Genomic DNA, 18,307 nt, shown 5'->3' with positions numbered 1-18,307 from the left:
GATGTCAGGACAGAAACCTCAGATCAATGGATAAAATCTTCAAACCCTCATCACAGCAAATGATTAATATTTAACATAATGGCCATACTATCGAATGTTGATATTCCGGGACCTACAGATGCCTCGGCGCCGGCGAATAAATTAAGTGGCCGGGTGGACCTCAGCGCAGGGATGCGGGCCATACAAATATGTTTTTTCACAGGTGATGGGTGAATGTAATCCCATGGACAATACGACCGTGTGAGTAATCCTAGTGGAGGACATTCTTTATTCCCTAGTATTTGGGCAGTGGTTTGAGGTACGCACTACATTTTCTCGAGGAAATGGAAGCAGGATCTAGGACAAAACAGCAGGTTGGAACGTGAATTTCTTGTCTTAACATTCAATATATCGATTTCTTAAATATGCTATTCGCTATATGGAGTATTGTGCCATCCCTTTTTCGAAGTTGCAGGCACAGATGACCCCAGCACCGCTATTTTACATAGCATTTAATATTCTCACAACTTCCCATTTGTATGCCGACCAAGCCCGCAATGGAAGGATATTTCTCGCCATGAGGCCATTCCTCTTCTAGCCCAGTCGTCGGGTACTCTATAGACAAGTTAAAGTTAGCACACGAAGTGATTGCCATCAAACAGTACACTTACGAAGAGCGCGGATTCCACATATCAGTATGAAATACTTCCATCGACACCCATCCAGTGTACCCAAGATCAAACACGGCTTTCGCAACTTCAAGTGCAGGAAGAACACCCCCGCGGTTCGCTTCACAGGGGAAGATCCGGCAGTTTCGCGATTGAGTCATGTAGGGGGGCTGCTTGAGGTCACGCCGAGGGTAGCCCACTTGGCTTTGATCCGCAACCATTGCATCACTTAACTGAAAATAGGCAATTTGATTTGGCGTCACTGTTCGTTTCATTTCATCCAAGGATCGACGTAGATTCGTCAGTCCGCCTGGTCGGATAGGAGCCACAGCACTGAACGGATCGCCTGCCTCTTTGGCAGAAATATGGAAGGTATCAAGACAATGACGAACGTTGGGAAGATCAATAAGCTTGATAATCTCATGGATTTGCTGCCAAGTGTTGAGGTGAGTCCCCCAGGCGGGCGCTTCGTATCCAACTTGTAAATCGTATTTTTTGGCAAGAAGACCCAATCGCTTCATGTTTGCAGCGATTGTGGTTACATCTGGCGTGATTCTGGCAGGATCAATGGGGTAGAGACACGATGTGATCTATAGTCAAAAGGTGAGGTCAGTTTTACACAGACCAGACAATAAAATATCAGTGGTGCTCTGCTCACCTGAAGGATTGGAATTCGCATCAAGCGACAAAGATCACACCAAAGCTCCGCCTCCTCTAGACGAGACTCAACTTCGGCTGGGTCAATAAGACCATCGTATGCGCCAAATGGGTTGAGTGCAATCAAAGATAAAGATAGTTCTTGCGCCTTTCGGTCAACATCAGCGGCGGCTGCGCGCAGGCGGGAAGCTCGAGATGATTCAGAGAAGGCAGAAGAATGCGCTTCAAGACACTCGATTGCAACCTCCACTCCATCGAATCCGTGCAATTTGGCTGCCTCGAGTTTATGAAGCAGTGTATGCCCTGCAGCCGACTTGCCCAGCGAATTACTAGCGATCGCAACTTTAACGGATGCCATTTCGTCCGGCAATTAGTAGTCATCTGCGAAAGAGACCGAGCAGGGGTAGAAGAGTGTCTAAGTGCGAGGGATAAAGGTATCTGAGAGGGAATTCCGGTGACCAAATTTGAGGCCGGGTGGATGGAGGCAAGTGCGGGGAGAATGAAATGAAATTCCGACTTCAAATAGTTAAAACATAAATATAGAACAGTTAATGGAGGATGAAACCACACTAAGAAGTTACTCAAGTTGAATTATGCCTCTTCGTGCGAGAATGAATACTCCACGTGTGGTGATTGTTACAGGTTGATACACCAGTTGACTCATCTCATCCAGCTTCAAACTAACTGGGACTTGTAGGTGGTGCCGATGGGTTTGGGGCTGCTATTGCTGATCGTTTCAGCCGCGAGGGATGCAAGGTCATAATTTTAGACTTGAATCAGGAGAAAGGCGAGAGCAAGCAACGAGCCGACTCGAATATAACTTTCCTCCCTGGCGATGTCACTCGCCCGGAGACATGGGAGAAGGCCTTGGATTTGGCACAGACAACCTATGGCAGGATTGATGTGGTTGTCAATAATGCTGGTAAGAACATCCGAAGTATTTCAAGAGTCAACTTCACTTTCTGATTTGTTAACTCGGCCCAAATAGGAATCACCCATGATCCATCTGTATGATTCCCTGCTTGAATGTAGGTACCCTTCTAATGCGATTATTTAGCCCATCCACACGAAGAGTCTCCTAGAATACGAGAGGACCTTCAATGTGAATGTGAAAGTAAGACGATCCAGCCGCAATACTTGGGCAACCGCTAAACGGTATCTATACAGCCGGTCTTCATCAGTGCACAGGTATTTGCGCCTGTTATGATGCAACAGGGACATGGGATCTTTATCAACATTACGAGGTAAGTGGCCCAATTAGACTCTGGTAGGAGGTTATTGACCAGCACAGCACTGGGTGTACGCGCCCTCGGCCGGGATTCGCCATTTACAACGCTTCCAAAGCAGCTGTAGAAGTAAGTACAAAGTTTGAAGCTCTTGCACCAAATAGTAACAGGTTTCTAGGTGGCAACCAAAACAATGGCTCTTGAATACGCCCCCACTGTTCGATTCAACTGCATCTCCCCTGCTGTGGGAAACACTGCTATGTATGTCCATATCAAAGTCCCCCCCCTGAGGCTACCTTTAACATGTACCAGGCTTCAAGCTAGCATTGGGAATGGCGAAGATTCCGGACAGCGACTACGCCAAGTGGAAGACATGTTGCCAATGAAACGATTGTGCCAGCCAATGGATATAGCCAATGCAGCATGGTATTTGGGATCGGAACAGAGTAGTTTTGTAACGGGAACGACCTTGGAAGTGGATGGAGGTCGCGGCGTGTAAATATAATTTCATAGCCGAAAATTCCAGGATTCCCCCGCAATTTTTGAAATTCCGGGGATATTTGATATTTCTCCACTCCCTGCGTCTCCTTACATCAATTTATATTTCGATGACCCCGATATTATTTGTTATTTGATTAGAGTCCCCATGTCTTCGTATTCTGGAGATGAAAATCCCTCTGGCCAAACTCGCCCCGCGGCCGCCGCGTGTGAGGCGTGTCGGAAATTGAAGGTATAGGCTCCAACCCCAAGTGATACATACATAATTGTTAACAAACCGTTTAGATGAGATGCATCCGCCCACAAAGGGAGCAGCAGGGCGATAACGTGACAGAACCATGTCAACGCTGTAAGCGTACCAACCGCGAGTGCAATATCCCAGAGCCGAGAAAGCTTGGGAGAAAGCGTGGCGCGACAGGTCGCTATCAAGGAATTGAAAAAGCCTATCGGAAAATGCAGTTGGAATTAAAGAAGGCGAAAACGTCTCATGCGGCCGAGAATGAAATGGGCCCTTTTGTCGCCGGCGAAGAGCCGATGCTAGAGCTCTTATTTTCCAACCCAGCTGAGACAAACGGCCCCGCGCAAATGTCATCAGAGTTAGGAACAGAGGGCTCTTGCGCCCCTTGCTTTGAATCAATTATGCCAACTGTACGGGACGATGAACCTTTAGGAAACACGGTCTCTCCTGTATTCTGCAGTGGTGAACTCTCTCAGCCCAATCGCGAACCAATCAGCAATCCTTTGGCTTTGCTCGCAGATGCATCCGATGCTGCCCAGGCGTTGGAACTACACTCAATATCCGCCAACTCTTCCCCGGAAACAAATGATTCATCTTCTGCGAGGCAGTCATCGGCCAACCTGTCAACTGGAGCTAGCCTGGGTCGTCAACTGCTTCATCGTCCAGGTTACGTGTCACTTGGCCTACAGCTGAGCAGAGATACTCTTGAAGCAGGAATCGATTTACTGGTCGTCCCTTCTGAAAAGCCATACCGTTATTTGAACTATTTCAAATCGTCTCCACAGGTGCCTCTACGCGATGTTGGCCCCGATGTTGACCCAGTAGACCTGGGTCTAGTGACCATGGATGAGGCCTGTTATTTGTTTCCAATGTATGTCACTACATTCGCTATACTATCGACCCACACGCACTGATTAATTTTAGCTATTTCATCCGTTTGCATCCCGTCAACGGAATCCTAGACCCGATGCTTCACACCCCGGATTTCGTGCGTTCGCGATCGGCTCTTTTGTTCACCTGGATACTGGCTTTAACTGCACAATTCGATCATGGGTCAGCCTCGGTCGCCAAACGATTACGTCTTCATGGCGAAAAGCTCTCGAAGCACGTTCATACCTGTGGATACAAGTCGGTTGAGATCGTTCAAGGCTACTATATCTCTTTACTATCAGCCACTCCCGCAGAGACACTGGCACAGGAGCGCTCATGGCTCTACACAATGTATGCCTTTGGTGTAGCAGCCGAACTAGGTCTAGACCAGGATTCCCGTGCCAAAGATTCGAACCCTCCGAACTCGACCGATGCTTCCTACTTTCGAACCCAGGATCCAGGTCCAACACCATTCCCCGGAAATGACCCGGCACGTTTGTTACTGGAGTATCCCCCAAAAGATCCCATCGACAATCAACGCATAGCGCGCAATCGTGAGAGAACGTGGCTAAGAATTCTATTATGGGAACGGGCGAATAGTGCAGCCTGTGGTAGAATACATACTTTTCCAGAAACAGATTTGACGCAAAGTGTCGACAGCTGGTGGCTCCATCACCTGGCAGACCCCACAGACAAGCACACATGTGCGTTTATCACCTTGCGACGTATTCTGGCATCACTACAAAATGAACTCAGACATCAAGCTCATTTGACACATGCCGACCCCCATTGGGTACGAGAAATGGTTGATACGGCCCTAAGACCCTGGTGTGACCTTTGGCTATCACATCCAATGCCCAATTTAATTACATCGCCCTCTGAGAAGCTGTCCAATATTTTCCTCCATTATGTTTATCTCCACGGAAGGTTATGGACCTTGTCATTTGCCCTTCACGGTTCAATAAACGGAGACCAAAATATGGATGCAATTCGGGGAGATTGCTTTGAGGCTGCAGTTAATTCTTGCGAGCTTGCCGTGCGCGATTTGCAAAATATCGGGGAACCGTTATATTGCATGTTAGCTCCGACATGGGCTATGATATCCTATGCCGGTGTGTTGGCTCTGAAGTTATTCCCGGCCTTGTATGGATCCCGCGTCGGAAACGATGTGGAACTTCTTGCTCTACTCAGCCAAGTTGCCATTCAATTAGAACGTGCAGGCACAACCCCATCGCATCGATTTGGCATTGCTGCGTTGCTTGGACAACACCTCATGATGATCCTGAGAGCCAGAGCCGTGGGACTGAAAGACTCGAGTCAACTTGGCCAGGTCAGAACAGATGCGTCGTACACCAACGCAGGGTTTGACGATGGAACGAGACAGTTTATGTCGCAGCAGTCCCCGCATTCGAAACCATACGAAGCTCTCATTTCAGATTACGATCCATTCTTGACTACGGCTTCAATGTCTACCCAGGGGGATCTGACTGGTGAGGGATTTGCTGACTTCTTCCGGGAAATGTTTGGGCCTGGATTCGGGGGTGTCTTTTAATAAATTGGCAAAGCAAAGCAATTTTTTACGCACGCAAGTTTTGCGTCTAATGGCCACCATGAATGTATTTCCTACTTAGCCTCTTAATCAACACCTAGATGAGCATTGATTATACAAGAACCCTTGTAAGCTATATGGAAAGATTCCGCATGAAGGATTATGGTGAAAGTTTCTGTATCTGACTGATATAGAGATCTTTCTGGTTTTACAGAAGAAATAGAAGAAAAGAAGAGGAAAACATGTAATTCTATTCGAGATTTCTACCATACCTATGTGGGCCACAGTGGCCGTTTCGGATCACCGAGTCACCCAGTATCAACCTACAAGTTACTTCTGCGAACTTCCCCGCGAAGCACCTTATTCACAAAGTCAGGATCCTCTCGGAGAGGTCGACCCAAACCGCACATGTCGATATCTCCACGTTCCACAGCCTCCGCCATACGATGGCTATCCCGCCAACCACCGGTAGTTCCAATCACAGCCCGAGACTAGTAGTTTCTCAATCAGCTCATTTGATCACAAGTGCCGAAAATCGGGTAATGTACTCACCAGTACCTTCTTCAACTCCTGCGCCCACTCAATGAAGTAGCTTTGCCTAGTCAGTATTTGGATACTGTGGAACAAAGAATTGAATCCAACTCACCTTCCACGCTCTTTCTGGGATGGACGCTCTGCTAACTCAGTCATGATGTTTCCACGCCATGCAGGAGAGGCGTACGTTCCCCCAGAGATGTCGAAGAAGTCAACGCCGGCATCTTCTAGCCACTTTATCACAACACATTGCTCAGCAAAGCTTTGGCCTCCCTCGATGACTATATGTGTCTTCCCGTTAGATTTTCTGTTCAAAATGTGGAATGGAGTAGACTGACAATCTTGGCAGTTTAACTTCGCTGCGATCACGAACTTGTCCGATGGAAGCTTAGCCTTGATCGCATTGACGATTTCCAAGATGAACCGCGCCCGGTTTTCCAGGCTTCCGCCGTACTATAAAGTTCAGTCAATATTGATATTGACTTGCAGAGGGAAAAATAATCTAATATTCATACCTCATCTGTTCGCTTGTTGATTTTGGGCGACAGGAATTGATTCATGATGTATCCGTGACTGGCATGCAGCTACCAACACCGGTCACTTAGCGTCTTTCATAACAAGTCTGGAATATATTTCAGCACTCACAATAATACCATCTGCACCAGCCTTCGCAAGAACCTCGGAAGCCCACACGTATCGGGAGATGAGATCCTTGATTTCAGCCTTCGTCAATGGCGACGGCTTGCCATACGTCTTATTGAGACAAGGTTCCAGGTGTTCACTAGAAGCCGACTTGGGGTTCTTGTTCAGGAATTCTGGGACCTGACGACCTGGGAATTGTAGCTGGGGGAGGAAAATTGCTCCCCGAGACTTGGCTGCCTTGGCCGCGGGGGTAAAAGCTGCAACTGGATCCCAAGGATTGTTGGGATCCAACACCGCGTTGTTGTAATTTTCGAGATTGTCGCGATGGATAGGGATGTTTCCGGTGCAAATAAGTCCTGCGCCTCCTTCCGCTAGCTCTGTGTACCGGTTAGCACCACTCGTATATGGCAGGGCTATCACGATCTTACCTTGATATAGCTCGGCATATCGGTCCATGGGTTTGCCGCAGTTCTCCACATTGTTCTCGTCGTATGTTGAAGCATACTCGCTGAGAGGTGTGCGATATAAGCGATTGCGAATCACCTTACCAGAGAGTTTCAGCGTAATGGGCTAGTTGTGGAAATATTAGCAGGTTCGATCGCAGGGTTCGATCGAAGAAGCATACCTGAGCAAGAGGGGAGATGTACGATGCAGACATGATGATACAGACCCAACAGCAATGTAAGAAGTTTGTAGTACTGAGGAGTAATTTTGTTTCTCTCGCTGGGGTGTAGTGCACCTTTATTTTGCGCCTTTATTCCGCTCAACGCTTGTAGCTTCTAGTCGCATCCTTGTCCAACCGGCCCATTTATCTGTGACCCGGTCAACCTCAACTGCGGGGGAAAAATCGAACTAAAGATCGGAACGAAAGCCGAAACTAGAGACAGATATTGCGACCTGCCAAATATCGAAGTTCAATTTCTCTTGTATTCCATTAATACTTCGCGGGGACTTGGTGACCTCGGGGCATCTCCGCTTGTGTCGTGATACCTCGTGATACCCATAATTGTTGTGAACTTTACGTGACAAGAGAAGATAATACGAAGAATAGCAGTTTTAATAAAAGGTTTGTATACTAAACTTCTAATTTAAATCTTCGAAGTCTTTGGACGGCCCTGTCCTTGGTTTACAGCTTTCCAAATAGCAGACATCGCATCATCCACTCCCTGTTGATTGACATCCTTCTCCAGCCAGAGAATCTGCTGTGCTATACAAACACGCACTAGAACCTCGGTCCCTGGAATGACTGTCCAGCCATTTCCCTTTCCATTTGTGTACAAATATGTCACCGGAGATGGGAGATAGCACATATCTAACACAATGCCCTTGTCCTTCCTGCGCAAAATAGTATCGCAGATTTTGCGACAAGTGATTTCACCAGCTTCCCGAGGTATATCGTTTGGAATAGTCCCAACAACAATACAAGGAGTCTCGCAGGTTGCAGCATCCTCGACAGTAGCGAGATGGCGGAGTGTGATACTCGGTGCGGTCGATTGGAAGAAGGTGATCAATGCGTCTACTTCAGCCTTCAAACGGTTGGCAATGTAGATCTCCGTGGACCCAAACCATCTCCACAGGGCAAAAATTGCACTTCTGGCAGCACCTCCACCACCAATTACCATAGACGGGCGACCTTTGGCCGTGGTAGCCGCGTGCGGCATTCGGTAGAGAATAGAATCACGAATACCGATACAATCTGTGTTTGTACCGATGTGTCTTCTCTGTCCATTTTTATCAAGTCGGATAAATGAAGTGTTGACAGCCCCAATCATGCGTGCCTCTTCGGTCAAGTCATCCAGTAGAAGGCCAAAGGACACCTTGTTTGGCATCGTGATTGTGGTCCCAATGCATGTGTTGTCTTGTAATTGTTTTCGGAATATGCTGCTGTCGGTTGTCTCGGTGAGGTGGAATGCCCACGAAGCTGAGTTGGCGCGAAATAGGATTGAGTGTAGCAAGGGTGACAGTGATTTGGAGATATTACCCCCAAAAAGGTAGACATGGTATGGGGTTGTAGCTGCGTTTGGTGGTAGTGGAGAGCTGCCATGGGCATATGATTGCTTGAGGAGATCCATGTTCTGGTGTTTGTTTGTGGAATGAGATTAACAGAAATAGATGAAAAGAATCCAAATCTCAGGGAGATATCTTACAGGATCGTGAAGGGCAAGCCCAGTCAACAACCCCGCGTTTACGGCATTTTGATATATTGCCCGGTGTCAAACTGAGAATCATATCTTCTTAATGCTAGGATGTGGTCCCTAGTTCTATTCAGAATCTAGAGGCTTTCTACGTGAATCCAAAAGTTTCATCTCGTGTCTCCAGTATGGCAGAAAATGCAAAGGTTCGGGTCGCTCTCATCGGCGGAGGCACTATAGCTCCATTGCATGCCGAGTATCTCATCTCATCACCAACATGTGAGCTGGTGGCAATTGTTGATCCATACCCCCCGGGCCGTGCATTGGCATCGGCCTTGTCTCTCCCGCACTTCGAGTCTGTCGCATCACTTTTGAGCTCCCAACAAAACCCACCAGAGGCCTACGTGATCTGTGTACCTTCGAGCCTCCATGTTTCCATAGCGACAGATGTCATTAATCAGGCACAGCCAAAGGCCTTGCTCATCGAAAAGCCTTTCTGCACAGATTCGAGATCTGGAACAGAGCTTCTCGCACTTGCAAACGAAAAAGGTTGCAAAATCCTCGTCGGACACCACCGCAGATTCCACCCCTCACTGTCAACTACACGGTCAGCGATTGAAGATGGAAAAATTGGGAAGATTACAGCCATCTCGGGAATGTGGACTGCGAAAAAAGATGACGCCTATTTTGCTTCTGCCACCTGGCGAGCAACGCGGTCCGCTGGAGGAGGGCCGATCTGGACAAACTTCGTGCATGATATCGACGCCCTTCATTTCCTCACCGGTGCCAGAGTGACTTGTGTCTGGGCCATAAACACCACGCCCAGAAGAAAACATGAAGGGGTGGCCGTCGATGATATCGTTGAAGAGGGGGCAGCGATTATGGCTCAATTCTCCAATGGGGTGGTTGGAACCTTCTTGGTGAGTGACAATGTGGCGAGCCCATACGGTTGGGAGGCTGCGACTGGGGACAATCCGTTATATCCAAAGGCAGAGACTCCGGTGGATATTTATCGCATCCTGGGCACAGAAGGGAGTATTGTTGTCCCCGAAAATACGCTTTGGACCTACGATCCGGAGACGGCGGAGGGTGGGTGGAAAACTCCAATGATACGAATCGAGATTCCAGTCGCCGAGGAGATTCCATTTCAAAACCAAGCGGAACATTTGGCTAGAGTGGTGCGTGGCTTGGAAGGTCCTATTTGCTCGGCCGAGGATGGACTAGCAGCAGTCTCCGTTTGTGAGGCTATTGTTACAGCCCTGAAGGTAAAGGACGGACTCCCGATCCGAATCCCAGATACTTCGCGTATATAGTTTTCTTTGCAAGCAAGATATGTTCCAATCAACTCGTCGTTTTCCTTGCAGAAGACTCAAGCTACAAGGTCGGTTGTACATTATCGTGATAGTCTTGGGACAGATTTTGCTATACACTTCCGGATTTGTTTTATTGATATGATTCAATCTATCTCTGAATCTATCCATTGATTTCCAAATACCACTATAAAATTTAATACACCCCATCAACTACCCCACGCGGTGCATTAAAAATTACACCGGTTTTGTGGAGGTGGGGTCAACTGGCGTCAAGTGGCGCCCACATCTCGGGTATTCGATCACCCCGTTGTTTGTATTAATGGACGCGACTGAGAACCCAGAAGAATCATACAAGCTGACGCATCTGGAATTATGACAGTCTCCTGGCCTCCATCTACAGCCAACCCATTGGGTATCGCCACCTTGTCCCTCGGGAACTGGCGAGAACACCGTTTGGAACCACGCCTGAAGGCCGCGGCGAAATTGGGATATCAATGGATCGACTTGTTTGATGAGTGCTGGGCCGCATACCTGGAGGAACATGGGCTACCAGGAGAACAGCTTTGGGAACCGACTTCAGAGAATCTGGAGGTTGCTCGAAAATTGGCTCGTCTTGTCAAGTCCTTGGGAATGCGGATTGCTTGCACACAACCCCTTCGGAAGATCGAAGGAATTAAAGATCCAGTTGAACGACAGGCTACCTTGGATCTAGTCGCCAAGTGAGATATACCTCACCTCGTTAACGGGATAGCGTCTGGTGATAAATTTGGTGCTAACTTATTACCATAGACGGTTTCCATTCATGCGCGCCTTTGACACCGACCTTGTTTTCATGTGTGCAAATATCCGCACAGACGAGGGGGTGACATCCGATCTCAAGACGGTCGCCAGAGACCTCGCGGAATTGGGAGATATGGCGGCCGCATACGCAAAGGCTGATGGCGGCCGCATGTTGAAAATTGGATACGAGGGCCTATCTTGGGCAACTCGAAACACATGGTCGGCTTCATGGGAGGCTGTGCGATTTGCCAACCGTCCCAACGTTGGGCTGATCGTGGATGCTTTTAATATTCTTGCCGTCGAGTTTGCTGATCCGTATAACGCTGCTGGCCACGGGCGGATCTACCCAAAGTTAGAGGAATCTCTAGACGTTCTTAGCGGATCACTCGCATCGTTGGCCTTGACAGTACCGGGTGATCGGATATTTTTCTTCCAGTGTGGCGATGCGGAGTTGATGAACCCAGCGACTTTCCTTCCTCCGACTGACCGGGGAACACCAGCACTGCTCCCATGGTCGCGAAGCCATCGGCTATATCCTCTTGAGCAGTCTAGAGGTGGGTATTTGCCGGTTGAGCTTGTTGCAGCTGCTGTGCTTGCCACCGGGTACCGAGGACCAATTTCGCTTGAGGTGTTCAATGCATCGTTGAACCAACCGGGACAAAACGTTCCGATGGAGCATGCTTCCAGAGGAATCAATGGTCTTCGCCTCTTGTGCGAAACTGCAAAGTCCATTCCAGCGTTTTGGCAAAGTCACGATAAGCGTAAGAGTGCTATCACACAAGTGGTACGACGGCTACAGTCGGATGAACACAAACATAAGCTATGAAAAAGAACATAGGTTTACATATTGATAAATGCCAAATCCAAGAGTAATTAATTGTATCTACTGATTGTATCTACTGGAACTGAGAGCCTCATTTTGCAGTAGTATAGTGTTGTGTCCAATATAACGACTTCAATGTCGTTAGATACATCAGGCAATTCGTTGGCAGGAGTGGCCTTAGTGATGGCATTGGTATCCCCTTCTTGCCACGTACGGTACGCTTGGTGCCCACTTCCCGAAGCCATACTTTTGCTGCAAGGAATGAACTGCATGCGGCAGGCTGCCTTGTTGGTGCGTACGGAGGGTGGTAGCCGCAGCCTCGTAATTGACCTGTAGTGAACTTTAGTATAATCTATAGTACGGCCATTGCTATCAAGCGAGAGATGACTGACCTCTGTGTTGTTGAAAAGAGTCAAGAGAAACTCACTAATCTTAGGCACCACTACATTAGTCTCCTAGGAGACTTCGGTCTCGACCTTAGTTGGGCCCTTGACCCTGAACTTGACCTTGCTCTGAACTTCATCTTTACCTTCAACCTGACCCTGGTCGGGCCCTTGACCTTGAACTTGGCCAGACCTGTGGCCAGAGACTTCGGCTTGTTGGTTGCCGGGGCCATGATAAAGTAGGTTTGTTGGTTGATTGGTATAGTAATGTCTTTGAAGAAGTGATGGATGTGAATAGATGGATGAAAGTTCTGGGTAGGATCAAAGCCCTGTGTGGTTAGATGCTAGTTAGGTATGAAGTAGCAACCTTCTTTCTCTTAATTTTTTACTGTGTGTTTGAACAGAGCAAACAATATGAGTTTTATTAGGAGTTTGTATCTTTGTATCTTAGATCTTTGCAGCCTCCTTATTACAGATCCCTCCGTTAACAACTACAAAGTCCTTTCCCTTCTTCCATCCTGCCCAATCTCGGAGCACAGTCTCACCACCTTGCCCGCTCGGCAATGTTCTTACTGCCCAGCCATCATTTCCCGGCATCACCGATGGTGTCTCGCTAAGTGTGACCACAGCGCGTTGATCATAATGGTTAGCCTCCATTTCATAGTGCTCCAAAACTGGCGTACAACAGGCATCGGTTCCATCGAATATGGCCTCCCATTCTTTGCGCGTCTTGGTGCGAAATGTCTCTTCAAAGAGGATGTGCATTGCAGGCCACAGCGATCTGTCTTCACGATTTCCTCCCCAGTCCTTCTGCCCTAGACCAATTCCTTGACTCAGCGCATCGAAAAACTTGGGCTCCAAAGATGCGACGGCCATGTAACGGCCACTGTCCTTGCATTCATACACCCTGTAGTATGGGCAGCCGCCATCGACCAAGTTTTGGCCTCGGGGCTGGTCCCATTGTCCAGGAATCTTGCTTGAAATGCGTGGTGCGGTGGCAAGATAAGAAACCCCATCTACCATATTTGCCTCAACGACCTGCCCTTTTCCTGTGCTGACCCGAGCAAACAGTGCCAGAATGATACCCACGAAACAAGTCAGTCCGCCCCCCGCGAAATCGGCCAAGATGTTTCCTGGTGGACTGGGTGGAAGCGGATGTCCCAAGGGTGGAACTCGAATCGAAGGGCCGAGCATTGACAAAACTCCCGACACTGCGAGGTAATTGAGATCATGGCCTGCCATGGCAGCATATTTTCCATCACGGCGAAACCCTGTCAGTCTTGCTACAATCATCCGGGGATTGATTTTCAGCAGAACTTCTGGGCCAAGCCCCAACCGTTCCAGAACACCCGGACGAAATGGATCGATCAAGACATCGGCGTGTGGGATGAGGCGTAAAATAAAGTCCTTTCCGGGGGCATCTTTGAGGTCAACACATATAGATGACTTCCCCCTGATCAAGACATCTGGGCTGGGAGAGTGACCTGGCTGGACTCGGTCAACTCGCAGCACATCTGCTCCGTTGTCGGCAAGGAGAAGACCTGTGAACGGACCCGGGGCGAGTCCAGCTAGCTCAAGCACCCGAATGTTGTCGAGAGCTCGCATGGTGATTATGGAAGTGTATTTGGATTGTGGGAGCAAAGTAGAAAGTAATTGATGCAGCTAGCGAGGAAAGTTGGATAGTACAACAGTAGCCTTTGACATCTATGAATCTTCAACGCCCGCAATAATATAGCTGTCCGTGATGACATCCGGTGCACTAAATAAATTGACCGGTATGAGGGACTCATCACCAATTAATAAATTCCGAGCCCTTGCCTGCGAGCTTCAGGTAACTGGTGATGTTCGCCGATGTCATAGTTGGTGTCTTTGTAACAGGTTAAATACGATACCGAAGTATTCAACATTCAAGCGTCAATCCTTAGCATATTGCGAGACCAGCACGATTTTTATAAGTGAAATCCTTTTGACTAAGCAATAGTGAAATGCAGAAGTTGAAGTCAGCAAGACTTTGATTCAAATTTACGCGTAATCACACGATCAATAAGTTAAAGGCAACGGATTTGAGCTTCATGTGTGAACGTTCAAAATGAAATTGGAAAGCTAGGCTCATAACAGAGCAGGACGCAAAGCGGGAGTTTCACGCAGACTTTGTCTAACTAAATGACCCTAAATATGCGCCTTGAGCCTTGCCAGACTGCGCAACTCTCTCCGTAGCAACTTGCCCGTCGGGTTTCGTGGCAACTGGTCAACAAATATAACACCACCGCGGAGCTTTTTGTAACCAGAAACCTTGGACGCCACCAGTTTCTGAATTTCCTGCGATACCTTTTCACGATCCGAGGAAAATACTTTCACCTTTGGAACCACAAACGCCCGAGGAATCTCTGTTGCTTCTGTGTCATCCCAAATAGAAGTTACAGCAGCATCGGCGACATTTGGATGCTGTCCAATGATTTCCTCCAACTCGGTTGGGCTCACTTGGAATCTGTGGATAAACAAGTGGTTAGTCTGGATACCTCATACTGTAGACCAGACCGAATCCCTCACCCTTTGTACTTGATCACGTCCTTGATTCGGTCAACAATGATCAGAAATCCTTCTGAGTCCAAATAACCTATATCGCCTGTTCGATACCACCCGGGTTCTAGCATGGCGTCTTCGGTCGCTTTTGGGTCGTCTTTGTACCCCCTATCATATAATCAGTATGCTTCAAGTGATTGGTTTGACTGGATAGAGGCGGTTTGCCTACATCATAATTGTGGGAGATGAGACGCAAATCTCTCCTGCATTCGGAGGAGAGACGTCTTTGCCATTTTCGTCAATAAATCGAACTTGCATATTTGCAAGAAGAGTTCCGGTAGCCACAAGTGGAGCCTTTTTGTCTCTCACGCCACTCTGAGACACACAAGACGAGAGCTCGGTGCAGCCATAGGCTAAAACTAGTTGTTAGACAAAGATGGGTACCTTCAATTGAGGATGAAGGTCGGAGAATTCACTCACTTTGGCATAGACTGACCCCGGGAAACTTGGTTCGAAGTTTTGTCGCAACCAACGGCTAAGCTTGTCAGTCATGCTGTCGACTAGAAAGATAAAAGGGGAATTCTAGGTCTCACCTTGAGGGGTGCTGCAGAACATGAGAAATACTCTAGGTCGTCGTATCTATATATCTCAGTAATTGGAGATTCAGCAAGTGCTAGTGCCACGGGAGGCACCAATCTAGCCAATGTAGCTCGCTTCTCTTGCAAAAGCTGTTGCTAGTCAGAATCTTTCTACCCAGAGACCCCAGCAAAAGGTGAACATACCTGACAAAATGTCTCAAGGTCAAAAGCCGGTAACAAACACACGTAGTATCCTAGCCATGGACCAAGGAGTGCGCAGACATAAAGCCCGTATATATGCGATACTGTCACAGTTAGATATCTCTGGTCACTTTATTGTTGTATGGAGATAATAACTTACGAGGCTAGGTTTGACAAGAAAAGGTGTTAGCCTGGGAAATTGTATTATATAAGAACGGAAGAACATGGCTCACCGGAAAGAACACCTCTCGCATGCTACCTCGCCAGTTATCTGGATTATGGGCTCGTAGTTGTTCGCAAATAGCCACCAGATTGTGATGGGAAAGCATCACAGCTTTTTGTAGACCGGTTGTCCCACTGGAAAGAACAATGGCAGCGCAGGAATTGCGCGCATCCTTACCGTCAAGCACATATGCCTCCGACTCGATACGACTAGATTTGACGAGATCCTCCGGAAACTAATCATATGGTGTCAGTTTCGCATGTTTTATTGTTTTCTGAAAAACGACTGACCAATGGATATCTGCCTTCTCGCTGTATCAATGTGAGGATGGTGACCGAAGTGTTCAGGTCTAGGGTAGTGAGAGCCCCATGTAGTTTTTCGAGTACCACAACATCTGCGATGATGACTTTGGGCTTCAATATTTTCAACGCATGTACTAGCTCTTTGGGCGTAGACGAATGGTTGATCGTGCTATTTGAGGAGAATGGTGAGCATTTGTCTCAACGTCCCTAGCTGCCCTAGCTGCCACGACTAACCTCACAACTGCCCCCGCCGCCCAAATGGCATGAGCCGCCAGAATATAGTCAACCTTTCAAGAGTCAGTCAATACTATATTGCTTGTAGCAACGGAGTAACAAACGGTGCTTCTGGATATAATCGTAATGACGTCTCCAGGGGTGATGCCGTATCCATGTCGCAAAGAATGGGCTGCCTTGAACGCGTCGCTCCGCAGTCCGCCGTAGGTGAAGGTTTTTCCGGTCAAGGTATCTTCGCAAATTACTTTTGTCGGATCAGTGTTTGATGCATTTTCCATCATCAACTGCGTGATCGATCGGTCTGTGCGCAGATGCACAATGGTGTCTGAAGTAATTACGGCCATGATGATATTTTTCCTAGGTTAGATACGTGCAATACCAGAGGCGACTATTTCAACGAATCGATATATTTATCATTTTCTCCTAATATTGCTCAGAGGGGCGCGTTGTCCTAATCTGAAATTCCGATCCCTAATTCCGAGGGCGTTCATTGTCCCGCACCGGCCGTAATTTTATGCACCGGTTAAGATTGCCTCGAATATATCGAGAATCATTGGATCTTGTTAGCACAATTCATGAGTCTCAATAGTCAACTGTGGATAGATGTGTCTCTGCATCCTTTTGCCTCGGTTCTGAAATTCAATTATTCGATTTCCAGCTTGCCATTCCTGGTTGCTCCTCCTGATCCAACCCCATGATGGCCAACAAAGACATGAACTCCACCCCATTCGCCATATCGTCCATCGAAAGACAAATTGAAGTCACACCAGCGAGAGATGTCGGCCCATCTGTGTTCGCGAACAAATATCCTCTTTGGCGCCCCAAAGGTACACGAGGGATCTTCGGCGGTATCACCATTGCACAAAGTCTCAGCGCAGCTCAAGAAACCGTTCAAAGAGAGTTCGATGCTCACTCGATGCATTGTACATTTGTCTTTGCAGGCACTGCGTTTGCAACTATCCATTACCATGTTGAGATAGTGCGAGATGGGCGGACATTCTGCACGCGAACTGTCAGGGCAATCCAAGACAATCGCACAATATTCCTCGCGACAATTAGCTTTGCTCGTCCATCACCAGAGTCAATCATAAATATCCGGCACGCAGAGCACAATCCTGTGACTGTGCCAGTACCGCAGGATACTGGTTTTGAGCCCAATAGCAACGAAGAAACATTGGAACTCCCATACATAAATCAGAGCGTCGGCATGCTGAATTCCAATTCCCCCGATCCATGTGATAAACGCATGCATCAATGGATCAAAACGCGTGGGAAGATTTCACCCCAAGGTGGCTCCCGAGCGCATCTAGCAGCATTGGCATTCATGTCAGATAGTTACTTCCTCGCCGGACTCCCGCATGCTCATAATATATGGAGCTTTGTCAATCCTCCGATTACTGAGTCCTACGACTCCGAGGAACAGCTTGAAATGCCAACTCCTGTTCATACCAAGATACCCAGGCCGCATCTACAAGGGGGCGGTGGGAGTGCGCCAAACCAGTTCCATAGGGTTGGAATGATGGTCAGCCTGGATCATACCATTTACTTCCATCAGGCTAAGCAACTCAAAGCCGACGAATGGCTTTTGACCGAAGTAAAGACTGATTGGGCTGACAATGGCCGTGGCGTGGTGTTGCAAAAAGTATGGGCTCAAGATGGCACGCTACTTGCGAGCTGTATTCAAGAGGTCAGCCACACCCATCCATTCTCACATTTCATATTTGACTTATAGGTTTATGTACCAGGGTGTTCTGCGACTCGAGAAGCGTCCGAATGGGGTTCAGATTTCTAAGTTGAATTGTCGACTCTGATGATCTTGTGCAACTATATATATCCATTGGTCTTAAATATTGATATAGGGTTCTATGTGAATCATCACGCAGGGAAACCATGTAAAAAATAGCTATAACTTTACAATCGTACCATAAATTCCATTGATACTAATTTTCGGGCT

General features: G+C 47.8%; 10 protein-coding genes across 10 annotated transcripts; 5 read left to right on the top strand and 5 right to left on the bottom strand.

The window, feature by feature from the left end:
• Positions 1 to 500: 500 nt before the first annotated feature.
• Positions 501 to 1,662, bottom strand: N7447_007105 (sugar phosphate isomerase/epimerase family protein; the record flags this gene model as incomplete). Its single annotated transcript, XM_057231367.1, has 3 exons — positions 501 to 594; positions 651 to 1,237; positions 1,306 to 1,662. 3 exons carry the CDS (start codon positions 1,660 to 1,662, stop codon positions 501 to 503), a joined length of 1,038 nt encoding a protein of 345 aa, XP_057086457.1.
• Positions 1,663 to 1,915: 253 nt separating this feature from the next.
• Positions 1,916 to 5,688, top strand: N7447_007104 (Short-chain dehydrogenase/reductase SDR; the record flags this gene model as incomplete). The annotated part of the gene is made up of 5 exons (XM_057231366.1): positions 1,916 to 1,946; positions 2,002 to 2,226; positions 2,293 to 2,312; positions 3,314 to 4,137; positions 4,191 to 5,688. 5 exons carry the CDS (start codon positions 1,916 to 1,918, stop codon positions 5,686 to 5,688), a joined length of 2,598 nt encoding a protein of 865 aa, XP_057086456.1.
• A 320-nt stretch (positions 5,689 to 6,008) lies between these two features.
• N7447_007103 (uncharacterized protein) lies at positions 6,009 to 7,519 on the bottom strand (the record flags this gene model as incomplete). Its single annotated transcript, XM_057231365.1, has 8 exons — positions 6,009 to 6,176; positions 6,238 to 6,277; positions 6,332 to 6,500; positions 6,558 to 6,672; positions 6,735 to 6,803; positions 6,865 to 7,238; positions 7,290 to 7,431; positions 7,487 to 7,519. The coding sequence occupies 8 exons, from the start codon at positions 7,517 to 7,519 to the stop codon at positions 6,009 to 6,011; spliced, it is 1,110 nt and encodes a 369-aa protein (XP_057086455.1).
• Positions 7,520 to 7,949: 430 nt separating this feature from the next.
• N7447_007102 (Quinate/shikimate 5-dehydrogenase/glutamyl-tRNA reductase) lies at positions 7,950 to 8,933 on the bottom strand (the record flags this gene model as incomplete). Its single annotated transcript, XM_057231364.1, has 1 exon — positions 7,950 to 8,933. One exon carries the CDS (start codon positions 8,931 to 8,933, stop codon positions 7,950 to 7,952), a length of 984 nt encoding a protein of 327 aa, XP_057086454.1.
• Positions 8,934 to 9,181: 248 nt separating this feature from the next.
• Positions 9,182 to 10,306, top strand: N7447_007101 (Gfo/Idh/MocA family protein; the record flags this gene model as incomplete). The annotated part of the gene is made up of 1 exon (XM_057231363.1): positions 9,182 to 10,306. The coding sequence occupies one exon, from the start codon at positions 9,182 to 9,184 to the stop codon at positions 10,304 to 10,306; it is 1,125 nt and encodes a 374-aa protein (XP_057086453.1).
• A 372-nt stretch (positions 10,307 to 10,678) lies between these two features.
• On the top strand, positions 10,679 to 11,912 carry N7447_007100 (sugar phosphate isomerase/epimerase family protein; the record flags this gene model as incomplete). The annotated part of the gene is made up of 2 exons (XM_057231362.1): positions 10,679 to 11,025; positions 11,096 to 11,912. 2 exons carry the CDS (start codon positions 10,679 to 10,681, stop codon positions 11,910 to 11,912), a joined length of 1,164 nt encoding a protein of 387 aa, XP_057086452.1.
• A 258-nt stretch (positions 11,913 to 12,170) lies between these two features.
• On the top strand, positions 12,171 to 12,535 carry N7447_007099 (uncharacterized protein; the record flags this gene model as incomplete). Its single annotated transcript, XM_057231361.1, has 2 exons — positions 12,171 to 12,244; positions 12,268 to 12,535. The coding sequence occupies 2 exons, from the start codon at positions 12,171 to 12,173 to the stop codon at positions 12,533 to 12,535; spliced, it is 342 nt and encodes a 113-aa protein (XP_057086451.1).
• A 204-nt stretch (positions 12,536 to 12,739) lies between these two features.
• Positions 12,740 to 13,897, bottom strand: N7447_007098 (CaiB/BaiF CoA transferase family protein; the record flags this gene model as incomplete). Its single annotated transcript, XM_057231360.1, has 1 exon — positions 12,740 to 13,897. One exon carries the CDS (start codon positions 13,895 to 13,897, stop codon positions 12,740 to 12,742), a length of 1,158 nt encoding a protein of 385 aa, XP_057086450.1.
• Positions 13,898 to 14,461: 564 nt separating this feature from the next.
• On the bottom strand, positions 14,462 to 16,697 carry N7447_007097 (uncharacterized protein; the record flags this gene model as incomplete). Its single annotated transcript, XM_057231359.1, has 11 exons — positions 14,462 to 14,780; positions 14,843 to 14,983; positions 15,045 to 15,228; positions 15,296 to 15,350; positions 15,409 to 15,543; positions 15,598 to 15,698; positions 15,755 to 15,758; positions 15,828 to 16,052; positions 16,108 to 16,288; positions 16,354 to 16,406; positions 16,458 to 16,697. 11 exons carry the CDS (start codon positions 16,695 to 16,697, stop codon positions 14,462 to 14,464), a joined length of 1,638 nt encoding a protein of 545 aa, XP_057086449.1.
• Positions 16,698 to 17,050: 353 nt separating this feature from the next.
• Positions 17,051 to 18,164, top strand: N7447_007096 (acyl-CoA thioesterase; the record flags this gene model as incomplete). Its single annotated transcript, XM_057231358.1, has 2 exons — positions 17,051 to 18,040; positions 18,099 to 18,164. 2 exons carry the CDS (start codon positions 17,051 to 17,053, stop codon positions 18,162 to 18,164), a joined length of 1,056 nt encoding a protein of 351 aa, XP_057086448.1.
• Positions 18,165 to 18,307: the final 143 nt, after the last annotated feature.

The sequence above is a fragment of the Penicillium robsamsonii genome (genome assembly GCF_028829455.1).
Source record: "Penicillium robsamsonii strain IBT 29466 chromosome Unknown utg000003l_segment0_segment0, whole genome shotgun sequence".
Classification (NCBI taxonomy): Eukaryota; Fungi; Ascomycota; class Eurotiomycetes; order Eurotiales; family Aspergillaceae; genus Penicillium; species Penicillium robsamsonii.
The sequence above is the reverse complement of the archived record's forward strand: the minus strand, read 5'-3'. Positions and strand labels throughout refer to the sequence as shown.